Raw genomic sequence first — 21,388 nt, forward strand, 5'->3', positions numbered from 1 at the left:
AGAACAAAGATATAAATGGCCAGGACTTGCTTGCCTGCCTGAGAAGGAAGCTACAAATGGCTGCAGAAGGCCAGCACAGGCTGGGAATGAGGCCACCAGGAAAATTAATGAAGCTGCAGTTCTCTGAGTCTTAATATCTCTCCATCCCTCTGATGCAGCATCCAGTGAATTAAAACAATACCACATAGTACATTCAGTTACTTCTTTGCACTCCCTCTGGTTTAATGAAATTTGGTAATTTAGGAGAAGTATTTCCTCCAGCCAGAGCCCCTCCTCCTCTGCTTCTCCCTCTCCCTCTGGGCCCCTCGGGGTGAGGAGTGCGGGCCCCAGAGCCCCTTCAGGAAGACTGGTGGAGTGTAATCTTTCAGCTTCCTCAAGTCGTCATCTTAGTCCTACAGGATTTAAAGACTAGGGAGCCTTTGTGTCCTAGAGAAAATAATGGATCCGGGCAGCCTGCCTTCATAACCAGGAAGAAAGCCATCGACAGGGACCGGGGGAGGTGTGCGGCTGAGGGGGTGCTTCCCTCCTGGACCAGTTTCCTCGTCTGTAAAATGACGGAGGTGAATGTAATGGTCTGGAAGGGCCTTCCAGGACTCTCTGATTCCGGATGTCATACAAGGGGGAAATAAGGCAAAGTGTAAGCATAAGTAGAAGTACATAAGCCTTTATTGCCCACAAGAGGAAATTAAGTAGGTGATTCTCAAGTTGATGAATTAGGAGATCACAAATATGCACACATGGTTTAGAAATTGAGAGAGGAATACCAGAGGAAAGAGCTGAGAGGTTTGAAAGTGCTGGTCAGGTGATAGGTTGTTTTCCTTATAAGCCTCTCAGCCCAATTCAATGTAAACAAAAATAGACAAGGAAATAGATCAGCTTTGCCTGCCTTCTTGACTTCACGGGCTCTTCTCGTATGGGTTTAATAAGTTAGTTGGTTTATTTTTTTTAAAGGAGTAAAACCAGCTCATGTTCCCTTTATGATTAAATCTCAGGTGGACAAGGAGGGAACAAGCAGACTTCTACAGAACAGTGTCTTCTTTTGGTGTCGTTTATGATCAAGAAAAGAAAACTTTTGACTGGACGCAGTTCCGCGTCATTTCTCGTCTGGACAGGAAGTCGGATGAGAGCCTGGAACACTACTTCTACAGCTTTGTGGCCATGTGCCGGCACGTCTGCCGTCTGCCCGTGTGGAAGGATGGGGGTGAGAAAACTCTGTCACGCTATTCCAGATGAGACCAGGAAGGAGCCCACTAAATTTCAAGGTTCAGAATTACTTTAGCTATAATTATAACAGTGGAGTCTACCTGAAGATTTCAGGTAAAGACAAGTGAGTTTTCACAAATTTACGAACTCCAAATTGGGTCCACCCTCTTAAAATAGAACTCTCTCCCAAAATGGTATAACTCCAACAAAAATTTAAGTTAAAATCTCAGAAACATTGAGAGACTATACTATTAATTTCCTTTTCCAAAGTATAGTTTTATTTCTTTTTTAAGTCTCCTAGAGTTTTATCCTACTCTGAACTGTACCTTCCTTAGATTAAATCTTTAAAAAAATTTTTTTCTTATTCAATGAGAAGTGGGGAGGCAGAGACAGACTCCCACATGTGCCCCAACTGGGATCCACGTAGCAAGCCTACTAGGGGATGATGCTTTGCCCATCTGGGCATTGCTCAACAACCGAGCTGTTAGTGTTTGAGGCAGAGGCCATGGAGCCAGCCTCAGTACCTGGGGCCAACTCGCTCCAATCAAGCCATGGCTGCAGGAGAGGGAGAGAGAAAGAGAGAAATGAGAGGGGGAGGAATGGAGAAGCAAATAGGTGCTTCTCCTGTGTGCCCAGACTGGGAATTATACTCAAGACATCCACACGCTGGGCCGACGCTCTACCCCTGAGCCACTGGCCAGGGCCTAGATTAAATCGTTATAACTATTTTCTCCCATGTTGATGTGTAGCTAGAGTAAGGACATGGCTATCATTGAACACCTAACCCTGGTCCGCTGGAGACCTTGGCTGAGAAATGTCTTTCTGGTTGGAATTTTTTGCAGCCGCTTTCTCCAAGACCCTCTCCAGTCTCCCACTTGTAGATAAACTTGCTCTGGGCCATGTGACTATATTTTAGGAGAGCTAAAACGTACATTGAGCCTACTCAGCAGGGTGCTGGACTGTTGGCAGCATGCAGCCCCCTTTTGGCCCCCGAGTGGCATGGTTAGTTAGTGTGTTATCATTAAAGCTGGGGAGCAGGACAGATTGGGAAGACCTGGACCTTGGAGTCACACTTGTCAGATCTGGATTTGAATCCTGGTTCTGCCACCTTGAGCAGGTTAGCTTACCTGAGCCTATTTCCTTACACAGGATGACGCTGGTATATCCTAGAGTTTTTGTGCGAACTAAATAACTGGTGCCAAGTACCAAGTGTAGAGGCTCGCAGTACGGGCTGCCAGAGGGGAGCTACTCTTATTACAGGGCTAACATTTTCCTGTTCTCCTGTGACCCTCGCTGGGTCTGATCCTTGTTTCATAGAAACCCCCCCTTCTCTTCTAGTTTTCCATGTAGCAGGGGCACAGCCACCTGAGGAACTAGGCAGTTAAACTGTAAGACCGAAGAGCAGGGACTCGGGTGGCCCAGCGGCTTCCTGAAGTGATGGGCTCTTTGTTTTCCTCTCCAGGCCCCTCAGACCCCACCATCTATGTGGAGCCCATCACGGAGGAACGGGCCGCAAAAACTCTGTACCGCATCGAGCTGCTGCGGAAGGTTCGGGAGCAAGTGCTGACGTGCCCTCAGCTGCACGAGCGCCTGCAGCTGTGCAGGCCCAGCCTCTACCTGCCCGTGTGGTGGGAGTGCGGGAAGCACGACCGGGACCTGCTCATCGGCACCGCCAGGCACGGGCTCAACCGCACGGACTATTACATCATGACCGACCCCCAGCTGTCCTTCCTGGACGCCTACAGAAACTACGCCCAGCATAAAAGACCTGACACCCAGGCTCCGGAAAGCCTCTGTTGCCTTTACCAGAGCAACTCCAAACTATACGACTCGCTTACATATCCTCCAGTGAGCAGGACTTCAGAGTCCCTTGAAAACGAGCCTGAGAATGTAGGGAAAGTAGAATGTAGGGAGGATCACCTTGGTCCACCTGGCGGCAGCTTAACTGACATGACTTGTGAAAACTTTATTTCTAAAGTTCAGGATATCATTTCCATCACCCACGACGAAAGTCTACTGCCAGAGTCCTTCGAGAGCATGATGTACGGGAAGAAGGTGCTCGGCCCAGAGCCAGGCCCCTTCCAGGACAGCCCGGGTACCCGTGCAGAAGCCAGGACAGACGCCGCTGCCACCCCGGCCAGCAAAGAGGCCGAGTGCCGGGCTGGCCGCCACGAGGCAGAAGTGGCTGTGGGCCCCTCGCTGATGGACAGTTTGGAAGCAGGAGTAGCTCAGATGAATATTAAAAATGGAAAACACTTGCTGATGTCTCTTGCCAGGGAAGGAGGAGACCTCTGCTGCAGTGAGGCCAGGCAGAGACTCGAGAGCATCGGGCAGTTGGAAGCCAAGTGCCTGGTGTCCCCTTCCTTGGATCAAGGACATGAAAGTGGGTTTATCGATATGTGTAATCTTAGCGTCTGTGACTCCAGAAGAAACCTGTCATCAGAGCAGCAATTAATTGACTTATTAGAAGATAAGAGTTTAGAAAGTAACCTGATTTTGAGTCAGAACCACAGTGATGAGGAAGAGGAAGAAGAGGAAAATGAGGAGGAGAGCTTGGACATGGCAGCAGGCATGAGGAGAGGGCCAGAGGTTTTGCCGCTGACCCAGGCCGCTGCTGAGGTGCCGAGAGAGTGGAGCCAGGGCTTCCACGTCGCCGAAGCCAGGAAAGGCAGCCTGGAGGCCGGGAGCCAGGAGGCCAGACTGCAGGGGGCTCTTCCTCAAGCAGCTTGTCAGTGTCACTGCAAGCACTTGGAGGGGTGGGCACGCGGCCTGGAGCACGAGGAATTTGAAGTGGAGAAGCCCAAGGGCTACACCCCAGAGCTGTACAAAAGCAAGACAAATAACATCACCGTGGAGGGTGAGCTCACCGCTCTTCCATCAGAGCCGTTTCAAGTGAAGCATGAACTTCTAAAAGAACCTTGGAAAGAAAGTGCAGAGGGGAAGAAAGTTTTCCCTGCATATCCTCCTGAAGGGAGTGAGCTCAAGTTGGAAGACATGGATTTTGAGAGTAAAGATGATTATGATAGAGACGGAAACTGCCACAGTCAAGGTACAGTACTCGGGACTTGCGGTGTTTCCGGTAAGCCAGTTCTCACACGATGAGGGGGAGAGGGCAGAGTGCTAAGAGAATGGCTTCTGACACGGCCCTGCCTACCCTCACCATGTGTGTCAGACCTGAGGTTCCAGGCCTTGGTCTGACAGTGAGACAGAGGACCTTCACTCTGGTCACTCCAGAGATGTGAGGAGGGTTGTGGACAATCATGGCACCTTTGCTGCCTCAGCCAAATGACTGGGGCGAGGGCTATGTGCTTTTTACACAACAGACGCTAGAGACAGCCCCACGGAGAGCGCTTGGTTATTATACTTAAACTCTGCATAGAAAAGGACAGCCAGAGACCCTCAGGCACCTGCAACTTAATACAGGGGTAATTTCTCAGGAACACCACAAAAATATTTATACAAATGTGGTCTGTATTAAGGTGAAGAGAGGTGGCACCGTTTCTCATGTTGTTGTCAAGACCCTCTGACTTCATGTTGGTGCATCAGGTTTAGAGTCTTGTTAGCTCAATAGAAATTAAAATAAAATTATAAGTAACACAACTAAAATACAAATAGATTTGATCTTTTCAAATAGGGAATCTTAGATAAGTGTTCAAGTCAGAGGGAATTTTATAATGTTAAGACTCGAGATGACCCTGAGAGGTTTATACACCTTGCAGAGATATACCGTAAACACAATGATTTCCTAACCTGTGGTGTTAGTCATTGTTATGAGGGATTATCTTGGGAAGTCTTTGGAACCCCAGTTAAACTTGGCACTCTGGGATAAGGACAGAGAGCTGAACTGAAAGTATCTTGCAGCCTTCGCTGACTCACGCGGAGCCAGTCGACCTTGCTTGCCCTCCTCACCCTAGGCCACAAAGGATGGCTGCCATGTGTTGAATTATAAAACCCACTTTGCTTTTTGAACCTGTCAGATGAGTCTGAGTCCAGGGTATAGAAGCGTATGGTTAGAGGAGAGCTGTTGTGCACTTGTGTCCTTTGGTGGCAGTAGCAGCCTTGTGCAGTTGAGGTATGAGGTGGTAATGAACTTGATAAGCTTTGGTGAGCTTCCTCATGTTTGTGGGTGGGGGTCCCTTGCACCAGTGCTTTTAAAAGGGCTTCTACAGCCCTCCGAAGGCATCCTCCACACTTGTGCGGTGTGGAGCGGGTGGGGCAGGGGGGGTGAGCCCTGCGGCTGAACCCGGAAGTCTACAGTTGGAGGAGCGGTGGTCGGCCGGCTGTTGGGGCCAGCCCCCAGAGTTCCTGGTGCCTTTTCCAGGGTTCTCTCATGCATCCTTTTGCTTTTCCTGAAACTTAAATTCAACTCCTGCTTAAAGCTTTTCAGTGGTGCTCCCATCAGGATCTAGAATAAATGGTACCTTTTCTTTCGTGACCTAGAGCAGTGTTTTTCAGTCTCCGCTTCTCTGACTGACACGCAACTCCTGTTGGGCCAGCGGTTGAAAACCACTGATCTAGAGGATTCTGCCCCTCCCGCCTCATCTTTGCTCCTTCTCCTGGATGTCTGAGTTCCTCAGTATGTCCAGAGCACCCTTCCCCATTGCCTCCTCATCTTCTTGGGGTTCTGTCCTTTGAGAGGCGCCCCCTCCCAGCCTTCCCTCCCAGTAGGTTTCCCTCGTATCTGCCACGGGACCTTGTTTCTTTCCCTTCGCAGCACTCACCGCGGTCCAGAACTGTCGTTACCTGTTATTGCTGGGGGTCTTTGTATTTGCTATTTTCTTTTCTTTCCCCACGAAACTCTTAAGATCCTTGTGGGACAGGGCCACATCGCTTGTGTCCTTGAATCCACTGGCCCAGCAAGGCCCTGTTCATGGTGAGTGTTCTCCGCAGCCCCCCATAAGACTCATAGTACAGTCAGAAGTGAAATCCGTGTGGTGCCCGGTGGGGACGGGAACTGCTGGGGACCACTGTGTAATGTCAACTGTGTGATCATCTAACCACTCTGCTGTACACCTGACACCAATACAGAATAATACTGAATGTAAACTGCAACTGAAAAGTAAAATTTTTTAAAAAGTGAAGTCTCTACCTGTCAGAGGATAGACATTCCTCATCATTTCACCAAGAAAAGATGTTCACAACTTTTCCTCCCCTGGGCATTTTGTTCCCCGCTGGTCACTCCTGGTCATATCTGATAAGCGGATCTTTAAGGATCCACCGGAGCTTGGAAGAATGAGTTGCGTTTCCATTTCATTCTACCTGTGAAATTATTTAAATATTCTAGGTTTCTTTGCATCATTTTTTACATGAATCAGGTCTGATTCACCGTTAAGTTTCATGACTTTTTACCCCTTTCATTAATGTCAGCCTCTTGCTCTGCACTTCCTGGACTGTGCCTTCAAATGCATCAACGTATTATAATGTTGAGTTCCTCTCATTCACTGCACCATGTGGGACGGTCTCTGTGGCGCTCTCTCTCCTCACTTTTGGATATACAGAACATCCCTTCTCTTTGATTTTCTTGTTTTTGTTGGGATGTGGAAGCAACTGTCAGGTGATTTCTGCAGGGAGCCCTAGGGCGGCACCTGCCTGTGTGGTTTAGCTGACATGCTTCTTCTGGAGACGGAAGGCATGTTAATTAATACTCACTTTAAAATAAATTAGCACAGACTGGGCTTATTAAAAAAAAAAAAAGCCCTGATCTTTCTATCACTTCTATCTCCCAAGTATCTAATTAATTTTTTAACCTTTTTTTCCCAGACTATCCAGGGAAATACTCAGAAGAGGAGAGCAAGAGTTCGACGTCGGGCATCACGGGGGACACCGGGGACGACCTGCAGGAAGCACGGGCGCCCACCATCGCGCAGCTGCTGCAGGAGAAGACCCTCTACTCCTTCTCGGAGTGGCCCAAGGTACCTCCCGGCCGGCACGCATCGAAAATCCTGTGCTTTTGAATCCTTGATCTTTCCTTTCAGAGTATTTCTGAGTAACAGGTTCAAAAAGATGTTTACTGTCTTTAAAAGCGTTAGTATGGTAACATTTGAACAGCAAAGGTGTACACAGTTGATTGATTAAATCACAAGACAAAAGTGTCTAATCATCTTATATTTATAGCACGATGGCTTTCGTTTTTATTGTCCTGACTGTGACATTTATTTTAAGGCTTATAAAGTGAGTGCTCTTTTTTAATTAGCTCATTCTGGTTAGAAATTTTGATCTCAAGGGACTTTGTGAATATGTATTCCTCAGAAATTTTGTCCTTTTTTTTTTTTTTTTTTTTTTTACAGGATCGAGTGATCATCAACCGCCTAGATAATATCTGCCACGTGGTGTTAAATGGGAAGTGGCCCTCCAGCCAGCAGTACGAGCCCTCGAGCGCCCTGCCCACCGCTGTGCTGACCAGCAGCGCGGGCTCTCGGAGCAGCCTGTCGGAGCCGGAGGCGTCAGAACACAGCTTCAGCCCCGGTGCGGCTCTGGGGGCCCCGATCCAGAAGGTGAGGGTGCGCTTACCAAGGTGTCGACCTTGGTATGCAGAATCGGGGACAATTGGCACTTCTCAATTGTGGCATTCATTCAACAAATAATCTACTGAATGGATAGAAATTTTTTTTTTTTGGTAGAACCATTAGTGTTAATTGAGGAATTTGGAAGTCTGCCTGTAGGCAGCGAAGAGCTGTGAGAAGTTTTAGAGCAGGGAAATGTGTAGTGAAAGAGGGTCCTGCAGCTCGCTGAGTGGAGCAGGCGCGTGGGAGAGGAGGGTCAGGACGCTGGCATCTGAAGAGCGCTTGAGGCTCTAGACAAGGTTGGTGGCCGAGTGGATACAAAGAAAGGTGTGGAGATCGGCAGGCCCGTAGGGAAGGGAGTCGTGAATGGATGGATTTGGTGTTCAACATTTGAAGGGCCAAGAGAAGGGTGGCAGCTGATAGAAAGTAGGCAAATCAAAGAAGGGTAATGACTTTTGTAAACTCAAAGTCAGGATTAATTTGAGATACACTAACAAGCACATTGGCCCTCGCTCTTGACTCCACGTTGGAGTTCACTGGGGCCTTGAAAAGCTGCTGATTCCGGTCTAACTGATCTGGGTTGTGGACCGAGGACTGAATTTTTTTTTTAACATCCCAGTTGGTTCTGATATACAGCTGAAGTTGAGATCCCCTAAATTATAGTCTTGCAACTCAAGTGTAGTCCATGGAGTAGCAGCTGTAGTAGCATCTGGAAACCTGTTAAAATGCAGACTCTTAGGCCCACTAAAGTAGAATCTGCACTTTAACAAGCTGTCCAGTGCTTTGGCACTAAAGTTTGAGAAGGCTGAAGTTAGAAGAACTTCTGAGAAGATGGTTAGAAATTATACTGGGCCCAAAGATATGGGGCCTGGAGAAACAATTGGCGTTTGGCCACGGAAGAGGCAGGCATTCACACCTCTTTTGCCACGTGTGTGTTCACAGGACAGCTTCTTGGCCCCAGTGTTCACAAAGGATGAGCAAAAGCACAGACGTCCGTTTGAGTTTGAGGTGGAGAGAGATGCAAAAGCTCGGAGCATGGAGCAGTTCTCTGCCACCCACGGTCACCCCCGTGTTGTCCTTAATGGCTGGCATGGGGAATCAGCAATAGACCTCTCCTGCACATCTGATGGGTCCCCAGGAGCCACACCCCCTTTCCCAGTGAGTACCAGCACCCCTAAGATTGGAGCTATCAGCTCACTTCAAGGAGCCCTTGGCATGGACTTGTCTGGGATCCTGCAAGCTGGCCTGATCCACCCAGTGACCGGTCAGATCGTCAATGGGAGCCTCAGAAGAGACGACGCTGCCACAAGAAGGCGGAGAGGGAGACGGAAACACGTGGAGGAAGGGACGGACCTCATCTTTTTGAAGGAGCAGACACTTCAGGCAGGAATCTTGGTGGGTATGCGAGGCTGTTAAACAAAAACATTGCCCTTTCTATACTGAGCAATAGACCCTTCTTTCTCAGACAAAATCTTTTTATGGTTTGTGGCACTTCTTCCTAGTTCATTAAGGGCCCTTAATCTGCAGGCAACCTGGAGAAATGGTTTTGCCATTTCAAATAGAAAGAACTCAGATCCTTCGGTATTTCGGAAGAGCCACGGGTGGTTGAATGGGCAAAGCGAAGCAGCGGTGTTGAGTGGGGGGGGGGGGGGCGGCTCCAGGCTAGCGGGCTGGCAGGAGCCAGGACCGGAGAGGGGTCGCAGTCAGGGCTTCCTGCGTGTTGGTCCTGGCTCCACTACCGGACTTTCGGGCGACGTGAAGCACGTCACCCAGCCGCACTTTGCTTCTCTGTAAAGTGGAGACTGCAGCATCTCCCACAGAGAGTCACTGTGCGGACTCACCAAGACCACACTAATGCATTCTGAACTCAAAGAAGATCGAGCAGTCAGGGGAGATTGCTGTAGACTTTGTTTAATGTTTTGAAGACCACTGACTTCTACTTTGGTTTTTCCCATTTATTTATTTGTTTGTTTGAGAGGGAGGCAGACAGGAAGGGAGAAAGATCAGAAGCATCAACTCATAATTGTGGAACTTTAGTTGTTCATTAATTGCTTCTTATTCCATTTATTGATTTTTGAGCTCTAACACGAATCACGGTTCATGTTTTCTTATTTTAAAAGGAATATAATCACCGGTATTTGTGGAGTACTTATTATGTGCAGGCACTGTGTCCAGGGCTTTCCATGATTGTTCTGTGTGATCCTCACAACAGCTCTCTGAAGGTGTTGTTATTTCCATTTTATAGATGAGAAAACTGAGGCCTGTGTGTATAAACTAATTTGCCTAAGATTATCCAGCTATTGTAGTAAGGAGCATATCAGGGAGCCAAACCAGGGACTTAGTTCTTGGGAGCTTTGTTACTAAGCTATAGTGTTTGGGGTGCGTCTTTTACTTAGACTCTCTGTATAATTTGGGAAGCTGAAGCGGCAGGTTATTTCCCCGCCCAATCCTACAAGCTTTTCAGCAGTTGTCTAGTTTCTTAGAGGTGCAAAGCCCTGGTTTCTCTGTGATAATGGTAGAATTCCATTGGCATGACTGCTAAAATGTTTCCCTTCAAAATGTTTTTAAATTAATGAAGCAACCATTTATGTAGCATTGACCGTATACTTTATTAGTAGACCGGACTGTAGACATGACCAGCGTTTACCAAGTGGACAGGAAAGGGAGCAGCATCTTCAGGTGGAGGAACACCCCACATGCAGGGCTTCTGTGTGGGTCAGCAGTGTGGGCGCGGTTCTTCCTCAAGCACCCTGCAGGGTCATCTTCAGGTGGAGGAACACCCCACATGCAGGGCTTCTGTGTGGGTCAGCAGTGTGGGCGCGGTTCTTCCTCAAGCACCCTGCAGGGTCATCTTCAGGTGGAGGAACACCCCACATGCAGGGCTTCTGTGTGGGTCAGTAGTGTGGGCGCGGTTCTTCCTCAAGCACCCTGCAGGGTCATCTTCAGGTGGAGGAACACCCCACATGCAGGGCTTCTGTGTGGGTCAGTAGTGTGGGCGCGGTTCTTCCTCAAGCACCCTGCAGGGTCATCTTCAGGTGGAGGAACACCCCACATGCAGGGCTTCTGTGTGGGTCAGCAGTGTGGGCGCGGTTCTTCCTCAAGCACCCTGCAGGGTCATCTTCAGGTGGAGGAACACCCCACATGCAGGGCTTCTGTGTGGGTCAGCAGTGTGGGCGCGGTTCTTCCTCAAGCACCCTGCAGGGTCATCTTCAGGTGGAGGAACACCCCACATGCAGGGCTTCTGTGTGGGTCAGTAGTGTGGGCGCGGTTCTTCCTCAAGCACCCTGCAGGGTCATATTCAGGTGGAAAGATTCAAAGAACACCTTACGCGCTTTCCTTTTAGAAACTAGGTTTTATTCTGTCACGATTAACTGGGCGTACTTGCTTTCCCTTCATCCAGGAAGTCCATGAGGACCCAGGGCAGGCCCCCCTGAGCACCTCACACCCTGACAGGCCTGTGCCTGCCAGCCCGGCCCCTGAACCGGCCCCACCAGCCGGCAGCCAGGCTGAGAAGGTCATTCCCAGCAAGAGCCTGCTCGACTGGCTGAGGCAGCAGGCCGACTACTCCTTGGACGTCCCCGGCTTTGGAGCAGTAAGTATGCTTCGGGACTGCCCGAGCTTGCTGTGTTCTTCCTGCTGACTCGGGTTTGATACGGAGTATGCTGGGGAGACCAGGGCGTTTGGGAGAAATCTCTGTCAACTGAGAACATCCATTTCTTCTAGAGTAAAAAAAAATATATAAAACCATGTCAGATACACTGCACCAGGAAGTAGGCATTATAGTCTAATGAAGACAGAAGGAGCCTAAGCTCAGCCCTCTTGCCCCTAGAATTACCACCCAGTGTCCAGCATAGGCTCACAGAAATCTGTCCTCTGCTGCTTCATGAAGATGTCCCTGTGTGTTCAAGTTAATACCTGATCACTTTTCAGGAGGCGTGTCATTCTCACACAGTGACTGCTTTGTGAGTTTTCCTCACGTCCTCTTACTGCCTTTGCCCAAAAGCCTTCAAGATCAGAAACCTGGAGGAGAGGGCTGCTGAGCACAGATGTCTTGTCTTGGCTTTTCTTTCCTTATCTGCCCATCTACGCCCCACCATCTTGGACTTGGGTGCCTCTACCTAATAAGAAACGGTGGTAGGGAGCTCACGAGAAAAGGAAGGGAATGCACTCTGAGACCCCCCCCCCAAGGACAGACAGCCTGCGGGTCGGTTAGCAGGGGAGAGAGAATCACTGAGTGACGAGGAGGAAAGGGCTGGGACTGAGCAGTTCCTGGACGGCCCCGGGGTTCCAGTCTGGTGGCCAGGAGGCCCGCACGGCCTGTCCTCCAACTGGCTGTCACTTCGAGAAGAGAGCCTCGGTGACAGCCAGGTGGCTTTCTCCACATAACCCCGCTGGGTCCTTTGCAGGGGGCCATTAATGAGGAAAGAGCAGAACCAGTCGGCAAGCACCACCCCCATCAGGAGACTCTGTGACAGAATGTTTTGTAATGTTGATTTCCATTTGTCTCCTAGAATTTTTCAGACAAACCAAAGCAGCGGAGGCCACGGTGTAAGGAACCTGGAAAATTAGATGTCAGCTCCCTGAGTGGGGAAGAGAGGGTTCCTGCTGTCCCCAAGGAGCCAGGACTGAGGGTAAGGAAAAGGGCCGTGCCCCTGTAGAACCCGGCCTTGCTGACAGGCAGAGGAGGCCCCTGGGAAGTGGGTTTCCCAGACGATGCCCAGAGGACATGTGTGCAGGTAGTTACAAGTGGTGCTGTGGGCATTTGTTTTCAACCTTGACCCACACAACTTTGGGTTTACTTTTGTACTTAACCCATCACCAGAGCTTGATATTTTCCTCCTATTTGTAGAGATCAGGGAAAAGATACCTTAACTCATCAGCAGTCTGTTTAACAAACTTAATTATTGGACATTTTCTTTTCTAATCTAAGCTTTCCTGGCTGCCATTTGAGACATTTCCTCCTCCTCTGCCCTGACTGGCAGTGAGAAACAGCTGGCTCCACGCGTGGCCCTCTTCCTATTATAGAATCATAAGTCTGGAAGAGACTTCAAAGACATCTGCAGAATACTTCTAGTATAACAAATATGAGTTAATTATAGTTTACAGATGAGTACAAATTTGGAGTAGAAATTTCATAACCTCTAGAGGGCGGCAATATCATTTCAACCTCAGAATGCGTAGAGCTTGAGTGAATTATACCTAAATGTGATTTTAACTTCCTAAATGTGCACTCTGCCCAAGGGGGAGGGGGCTCCTGAAGGTCCTCGGGGGGTCTGCTCTTCCCGGTTGTCCCTGAAGTCGCAGGCTTTCTCAATGCCTGCTCCTTAGCCGGCCGGCCACGCCTTCCCGCGGTGACATGGTCTGGGTGTGAGCTCCTTGTTTTAGCTGCAGGGGACCACCCACCCTAGTCACTTCCTCCTCCTCGGGTTGGTTCTCCAGGAGCTTGTTACTGGTTCTGTCACCAGGTGGGTGACCCCTCCTCTTTCTCAGAGCTCTGTGAGTGTAACTGCCGCTGCCCCACCCTGTATGAGAAAGTTGGTCACATGGGAAAAGCAGCCCTTTTTCTAACTCTTGCTTTATCCTCGGTAAAGGCTCCCCCCACCCCGTCCCTATTAGACCAGCTTGTGCTGTGTGAGCAGCTCCGCCTCAGCTCCTCCCCAGCTGGGTCCCCTCGGCCTACCCTGGGCCGTCTCAGCACACGGCACCATCCCATGGAGACCTCCACCTCTCGCTCAGTTGTAGCTCGGAGCCCTTGGTTAGAGACTTGTCAGAGAAACCATGTGGTTTCCCCCTGGCCCTCTCGTGTCTTTCTACATGTCTAACAGTTTCCCTCATGTTCTCTGGAAATTAATGTTCGTAACTCCCAGACACTGACCCCTTGCCAGAAAACCCATTTCTAAGCTGTTCTTGCAAGCCAGCCTCTTAGCAGCGATGCACTTTCCCTCCTTCGTTAAATAAACACAGTCCCTGCCTCGGAGGCCCTTTTCCTGCAGTGACCCAGAACAGGAAGCACTTGTCCACCTGTGGCCCTTGGGGCTGCACGGCCTTCCCCTCAGGCAGAGCAAGCTCGCCCCGACAGCCACGCTCCGCTTCGCTCCAGAAGGGCCGTTCTCAGCCACGTCACCGTGTCTCCCACGGCCTCTCTGGGACAGGAGCACTCCCAGACACCCCCTACCCCTTCTAGAAACAGGCTCACAGCCTTAGACCTTCCCTTCCTCAGCCCTCAGAAGGCCCGTATGGAGTGGTTGCTCGTTCAATGTGTGTGTGCACACGTACATACTTCATACATCTTATATGTGTAAATTGCATTTGTTTCACATTATATACACACATGTGTGTGCGTAGTTTTTCTGTTTGCTTCTTGTTGAGCCATTTGACATGATACGTCACCGTTAAATACTTCAACATGTAGCTCCTAAGGGCATTTGCCTATGTAACTATTTCCATTATCACGCCTGTGAATATTAATATCTAATATGTAGTCCATATTCAAATTTTTCCACTTGTCCCAAAAATGATTTTTAGAGCTAGTTTTCTGTTTTACTTTGTTTTGTTTGTAGGATTTTTTTTGTTTCTGGGGTTTTTAAATTCTGGATCCGCGTGCTGCATTTGGTTGTCCGTTTCAGTTTACCGTGTTTGTCGCTGGCCTGCTGACCTCTGCTGGCGGAGGAGGGAGGTTTGGGCGACCGCCATGCCTCCCCTGCCTGGGAGCTGTTGCTTCGCATTGGTGTCCGCAGCCTTTGGAGTGAACGCTGCCAGGTGCTAATGCAGACAGAGGTTCCTCTCGGGCTGGCATGCCGTGGAGTCCTCTGCGGCAGCAGCCCAGCCTCGGTGCTGCTCCGGGGCTGCCTCCCCTCCCCCCCGTCCCCCTTGCCCTCTCCCCAGGCCTCCCCTGGAAGAGGAAGCAGGTCTGCTCCCAGGGTGTAATTACCAGGAGGGAGTGCTGCCAAAGCCCGGCCTGGCCGCTGTGTGTGGTCGCAGAGCTGCTAGGGTGGGTGGGCAGCAGCAGCTGGGTGGCTGGGCCGACTCCCGCCCACAGGAAGTGGTGAGAGCCGACTTCCTCTGCCAGCACGCCTCGGGCTTTGCTGTGGGTGAAGACTGTTCTCATCACGCCTGGGGCCTTTCTGCTGCGGCTCTCCAGTGGAGGGGGCGGCAGCCAGCCTGTGCCTCCCGGGCACGTTCTCAGTTCTGAAAGTGCCCAGCATTCTCCTGGCATCAGTGGTTCATAACAAGGGCAGGGAAGGGACATTTTTGGACATCCGGGTATCTGAGGAGTATGACATGAACTTAGTGGACAGGGCCAGAGAGGCCACAGCCCTGCAGGAAGCAGCTGTCCACGTGCGCTGTCCAGTCCTCAGTGAGCTGATGGGTTCAAAACCATGTATGTTAAAAAAAAAAAAAAAAAAAAAGCCTGGTCTATGGCAGATTGTTTGAAAATAAGATGGAGGCACTATTCATCGAGGTCTGAGTTCTTCCCCACAGAGACTCTTCCCACTGGAGAGCATGGGAGGCTTATGAGGGAACTTTTGTGGGTATAAAGGAAAAGGACACACCTTGGCCCCTTTCCCTGGCTCCTGCTGTGGGCGGGCTGCCTGGAAGAGGGCCTGGGAAAGCGTTACAGTCAGCGGTGGTGACCCTGGCCAGGACCCCGGGCTGCGGTGCGGTGCCCAGCAGGCGCCTGGAACTGTGCTGCCGTCCAGCATGAGCCGATGATCCCTGATGGGCTCAAGGTGGAGTGGTGAGAAATGCCTGTGGCCTGGCCCCAGCAGGCCAGTCCTGCAGGCACCAGGTGGACGTGCTCCGAGCACGCGTCCCCAGAAGCAGAGCAAGCAGTTGCCCACATGCTCTAGGACAAGCAGCCATGCGAAGCACAGTGGCTGGTGAAGGGGTGGGGGTGGCAGGAGGTGAGTGTGGTGCGGTGTGTGCAGGGAGCCCTGCGCTGGGGCCCCGGGCCTGACCACGGCACCCCCAGGGGCAGTTCCCTCAATTTGTAAGAAAGAAGGGCAACCAACTGTGGCAGCATTGGAGTCTCCCCTCTGCTGCTCTGGACTGAGGCTTCCGAGCACAGTTTTCTCCGTCATCGTGCTTTTTGCCCATGGCTTGTGATGACCTGGTTTTCCTTTAATATTCTGTGGGAAGCAGATGTGGGACTTCAAAACTAACATTATTTGGGGGACTTGGAAACATTCAGTGGCACATTTCTCATGTGTCTGTATTGGTGAACACCCTGTCGAATGGCTGTGCCGGCGGTGCTGACCCCTCATGGGCTGTGGTGATGAATTGCAGCGATGCAGGCGGAGCCCCTAGCGCAGTATCTGACGCGGCTCTGCGCTCACTGAGGGCGCCGTCAGCCCTCCCACAGCTCTCCGGTTAGCGCTACTCCGCCCGAGCACCCGCAGAACCCGTCCTGCCGCGTGGGGACCTGTGCGTCCCAGCCGCTTCTCGATCTGGAGCAGCCACGCAGGTGTGTGCTCACAGCCCGCAGAGAACCAGACCAGCATCACTCACACTCTCTACCGCTGCCCCTTAAGCAAAGAACTGTTGGATCTTCTAAGGGTTTGACGTAACAGTTAAGGGAGAAGAGAGGCTGTGAAGCAAATGGAAATGCCAGCGCGACTCGGTTAGAGTTCAAGGAGGTGTCCGTGGGAAGGTTGTGGACAGGCCTGGTCGCTGGTCGCAGCTTCGTGTCCTTAGTTAGCTTCCCTGACTTCTTTCCCACACTCCCTAGGACTCCTGCCTCTAACAGCTTTTCTGGTCCATCTCGTGTCTCTTGGTGAGGCCTCTCCGCATTTCTTACTCCAAATACACTCCACTGAGGAGTGCAGCTGGGTCCCTGCCCCTAGCCTCACAGGGACGGAGGCCGTGGGCCGGTGGCCTCCGCCACTTCCTGCCGGGTCCCCGCTCCCTCTCATTCCCGGCTTGCAGGAAGGGACAGCGTTTCCACAAATGCCCGAGAGGCAGCAGAGGCAACCTTAGGGAAGCTTCTCAGCTCCTCCAGCACCCGAGAAGCCTCTGGTGAGCCCCCCCATCGCCTGCCTGCTCAGGGGCCTCCTGAGCCCACCCTGCCTCCACACTCCAGCCTGTGACCTGCACCCTGAGGGCAGAGCAGGGTCACACAGACCACAGTGAACTGCTTTCCTTTAGGGTTACCATTTCTTTGATCAAAGAGGAGGTTGTAGAAGACGACCAGCTCTTTGACAGGACCCACAAGGAGAAGCTCAGGCAGTCAGAGCCACTTCCCTAGAGTGGCGCAGGAAGAGATGGTGACTGCCTGGGGACCCACAGGGGAAGGACTTCTCCTTCATGCTCCTGAAAGAGCCGACTGAAACTGCTTCACAGCGGAAGTATGGGTTGCCTTTAATTCTGTGGACGTGTCACCTTGGTAAGCTTGATGGTAGCAGTGAGGAGTGTGGGGTATAGGCATCACCCGGGAGGTGTAGGTGCTTTAGACACGAGTCCTGGGTGAATATCTCCCCTTCTGTGGGGAACATTCTCCCTTTACATGGGGACTACTACGGCCATTTTTGAAACACATCCTGAGTTTGTTGCCCTGTCAGTGGTTGCTGTAATTCTCTGCGAGCCGGCAGAGCAGGTTCTAGAGCAGGTTCTGGCTGCATCCTCGTTCCCCTGCATAGCTCCTGAGCTGCAGTCACTGGAAGGAGCGCATGCGGCTGCAGCAGGCCCACCCAGGGGGTGCCCCCCACCCCAGCCACCCCCTCGCCTACAGCTCACTGATGTGTCAGGGCAGTAGGTCCTGCTTTGTGAGTCCCTGTAGCTCAGTCACCCAGGTGTGTCGTGGTCAAGTATTCGGATGTGTGGAGCAGAGCTGTGAGTCCCGGGCACAGTCGCGGTTCAGTCCATTGGAGCACAGTGCTTAGTTCTGGGGCTGTCCACTAGGACTCCTGGAGAGGACACCTCTGAACAGAGGGGAAGTAGACCCACTCCCTTCAGGGCACCAGAGCATTGCTGCGTTTCGATGCATTTCCCCAGTGATCTTCAAGAGTGCTTTCACATCCTCAGACGTGTGGGCGTGTCAGTCACTGCCCTCTGGGAACTCGTGGTCCAGAGGAGAGTGGGTGCCCACACAGCCGTGGGTTCCCTTCAGTGAGACTGCTTCCTGTGGTCGGGCAGTGTATCGGATACTTCACTCTCAGTAACCCTACAAGACAGGTGTCCTTGTCCTTTCTCACCAGCATTCTGACCTTGAATGACTTGGCTCAAATCCCACAGCTAGGGGGTCAGAGTCAGAGTGAAAAGTCAGGTCTTTCTGCTCCAAAACGCTATCCTACCTACTCTGCTTTGTGGCCGTAATTGAAAACCTTCCTGTGTCCTGAGACGAATGCTGGGACCTGATCAAGGGGGTGCAGCCACTAGAGTCAACTGTGCTCACCTCGGCAGCGTGGACTAAAATCGGAACAGTTCTGAGAACATTAGCAGGGCCCCCACGTGGGAATGACATACACCATCGTGAAGCGTTCCATGTGGTTTTCACATTGTACAACCAAAATTAATGTAATGTTATATCAACTATACCTCAATAAAATTTTTTAATCTTGACGAAGACATAGGTATCTTTAGTGCTGATCTCGAGCTCCCCATCCTCTGCTAGCTTCTCCCCGGTGAGCATGCTGTGGGCACTGCCCAATGGTGCCAGGCTGCTGGCCTCGAGAGAGGAAACCCTCAGGTGCAGTTGGGCAGGAGCACTGTCCGACCCCGTGTGGGTCGGGGCCGTATGGGGGCCCTCGTGGAACCCGGACGGGATGGCTGTGCAGAGCCCCCAGCTGAGCGCCCGTTATCCAGTAACCTTCAGCTTCTTGTGTTTCTTTGTCCTTTTCCAGGGGTTTCTCCCAGAAAACAAGTTCAATCACACCCTGACGGAGCCTGTTCTTCGAGATGCAGGCCCCCGCAGGAGGGGGCGGCGCCCTCGGAGTGAGCTCCTGAAAGCTCCCGCCATTGTGGCGGACTCTCCCTCTGGAATGGGGCCACTGTTCATGAACGGACTGATTGCAGGGATGGACCTGGTGGGACTTCAGAACATGAGAAACATGCCGGGCATCCCCCTCACAGGGTTGGTGGGATTCCCGGCCGGCTTTGCCACAATGCCCACAGGTGAAGAGGTCAAAAGCACCTTGAACATGCTGCCCATGATGCTGCCGGGAATGGCCACCATGCCCCAGATGTTTGGTGTCGGGGGACTCCTCAACGCCCCCATGGCAGCCACCTGCACTTCGACTGCGCCAGCGCCTCTGTCAAGCACAACAAAGGGCGGTACACCAGTGACCGACCAGACTGCAGAAGACAAGCCAAGTAGCCACGACGTAAAAACGGATACTTTAGCTGAAGACAAGCCTGGTCCTAGTCCCTATTCTGATCAGTCCGAACCTGCAATAACTACAAGTAGTCCTGTGGCTTTTAACCCGTTTCTTATCCCAGGAGTGTCCCCTGGACTCATCTACCCATCCATGTTTCTCTCCCCTGGCATGGGCATGGCTCTGCCGGCCATGCAGCAGGCCAGACACTCCGAGATGGCAGGGCTGGAGAGCCAGAGCCAGAAGAGGAAGAAGAAGAAAACAAAAGGGGACAGCCTGACCCTGAACCCTAACCTGGAGCCTGCTCCCGGGGCGGACAGGGAGCGAGGCAGTGATCAGAACGGCCCCGATTCCAGGGCCCCTGTGCCCTCCAATAGAGAACACACTGCACAGGCCGGGGACGGGGGCCTCAAAGACTCCAACAGTGACACCAATTAGAACTTTTTCATTTAAGAGATGATGTGACTTGTAAGTTTCTTATCCCATAAAGGTTTGTTACTTCCCTCCCTTCACCTCCATAAGAACCTGTGTTTCCATAAGTAATATTTACCTACCTAATTTCCTGTCTGAGAACTATGGTAACAGATGTTAATAGTCAGGGTCTTGCCACTTCATTAGATAAGTGTCGTCGACCTAGTCTAGGAGGCACAGAATTCACACTCTGTTATCCAGTTGTTCATTCCAGCAATCGTAGTTAATACAGTACTTGGTGACACGCCCTACCCCCTTCTCTTCCAAGTTTCCCACTTATTTGAGGAGGAAAAATGGCACAGAAAGCCGTCTAGGGATTTGCCATTGAAGGGCCGAAGAGCAGACAAAGTAGCTCTTTTTTCCGTGAGCTGCACTGAGTGGGAAGAATGTAACGGGGAACCAAAAAGCACAGGAAAAGGAAGTGCTGGTGCACATTGTTCAGTTAAAATAGCTCCCTATTTTATCATGATTACTAAACGAGTAGTATAGACAGAAGTATATAACTAACGGTTGAAAATGCATATATTCATTTTCTTTATAAAACAAAAACCTTACCGGTAGTAAATTAATGACCCCCTTTATGGTTTTTCAGACACCTGCAGCAGGAAGAAATACTGACTAGGCATGACTTAAACGTGTACACTCTGTCTCCCAAGCTAAAGGATGCGTCTCAGTGTGAGGAAGCTTTACACACCTGAGTAATGGCGGCCGTGGGGGTGGCGAGGGGCGCACCCTCCTGGAGCCGCACGCTGTTCGCAAGCACATGGCAAGCACTCCACCTCCCTCATTCTCCAGAATTGCGCCAGCCACTACCAGGGCCCAGTGGGGTTTTATTTTGTGTTTTCATTCAGCAAGAATCAGGCTCTTTCTGGAGCCTGCGAGAAAGGAGTCACTCAACACTTTTACACCTGCCTAGGTCTTTTTGTCCAAGTTACCAGGTTGTCTAAACCTGTGCATACCACCTCTTGTAATAGGCCTGTGAAAAGTTGTTGTTCTCCATTTTTTTTCTCTGTTTGGTTTTATATAGCATTCTGCAGTTGGACCCAGATTTCAACTCATCAGGTTAGTCAAAACCGTTGCAAATTAACATGACTTTCCCCTCTTCCTGCCTGAGCAGCACACGGAAGGAAGCCCGTTTCCTTTGGCCTTCCCACGCGTGTTCTGTCCCTTCTGCGCTCTTACTCGTCACTGACAGTCCACGCGCTGAGACTTGAAACAAGCTCATGGCTCAGTCCTCGGGGATCACAGGGCGGTGCAGGACCGTTGGGAATGTTGGAAGTGTTACTAGTACCTGTTTCACTTTTTTGTTGTCACAATTTACTGTATTTTTTACTTTTTCTGTTACGGTTTTTTTGCTAATTTATCAGAAGGTCCAAAAGTTTGACTTAACTATTTCAGTTTGCATTATTTATTTATGATGCTTTTGTCATTGTCTTTTATACATTTGGGATTATAAATTATGTAAATGTTAAAATGAGCATCTCAAAGAAGTCTGTTAAATCGTGACGGGGGGGAAAAAATCAAATGTATTTTCAAAAAGTCGAGTCCCAGTTTTGTGAATCAGAGTTATAAATCAGAAAATCTATAACTGATCATACAAGAAGAAAAAATCCAGTAATTGAACAAGTTCTATTTAATGACAACTTTGTAGCACAGATGGTCTAGAATGCTGACCACAGATTTCTTAGAAATGCTGCTCTCTCTATTTAACTAACATTTTGTTCAGTTTTGCCTCCAGTGGAAGCAGAAAGGGTTTTTTCAGCTGTTAAATCCTAAAAAAAAAAAAATCAATATAATTTATTTATGTAAAAAAAAATCACTCAATCAATATATTTTTGAACCTTTTAAGTACTAATTTTCTTTTTATCAAGTAGAAAAAAAATGTATTTGCCCTAAATCCTT

General features: G+C 50.5%; 1 protein-coding gene and 1 non-coding gene across 8 annotated transcripts in view; both read left to right on the forward strand.

Annotated features, from left to right (window-relative positions):
* CHD6 (chromodomain helicase DNA binding protein 6) overlaps positions 1 to 20,997 on the forward strand; it is a 176,222-nt gene extending 155,225 nt beyond the window's left edge. For 6 of the 7 annotated variants that reach the window (XM_066236943.1, XM_066236939.1, XM_066236944.1 and 3 more), the window contains 8 exons: positions 993 to 1,201; positions 2,666 to 4,252; positions 6,964 to 7,115; positions 7,491 to 7,697; positions 8,649 to 9,101; positions 11,107 to 11,298; positions 12,218 to 12,337; positions 18,545 to 20,997. In XM_066236943.1, the coding sequence (XP_066093040.1) occupies positions 993 to 1,201; positions 2,666 to 4,252; positions 6,964 to 7,115; positions 7,491 to 7,697; positions 8,649 to 9,101; positions 11,107 to 11,298; positions 12,218 to 12,337; positions 18,545 to 19,453 (3,829 nt within the window). In that variant the 3' untranslated portion in view covers positions 19,454 to 20,997. Of the gene's footprint in view, positions 1 to 992; positions 1,202 to 2,665; positions 4,253 to 6,963; positions 7,116 to 7,490; positions 7,698 to 8,648; positions 9,102 to 11,106; positions 11,299 to 12,217; positions 12,338 to 12,636; positions 13,304 to 18,544 lie in introns of those variants that run through there. The other variant, XM_066236946.1, reaches the window with a different exon arrangement.
* Positions 18,091 to 18,193, forward strand: LOC136309778 (U6 spliceosomal RNA). The gene has a single exon (XR_010726420.1). It is a non-coding gene; the product is annotated as a U6 spliceosomal RNA (small nuclear RNA).
* Positions 20,998 to 21,388: the final 391 nt, after the last annotated feature.

Source organism: Saccopteryx bilineata, chromosome 6, assembly GCF_036850765.1.
Source record: "Saccopteryx bilineata isolate mSacBil1 chromosome 6, mSacBil1_pri_phased_curated, whole genome shotgun sequence".
Lineage (NCBI taxonomy): Eukaryota > Metazoa > Chordata > Mammalia > Chiroptera > Emballonuridae > Saccopteryx > Saccopteryx bilineata.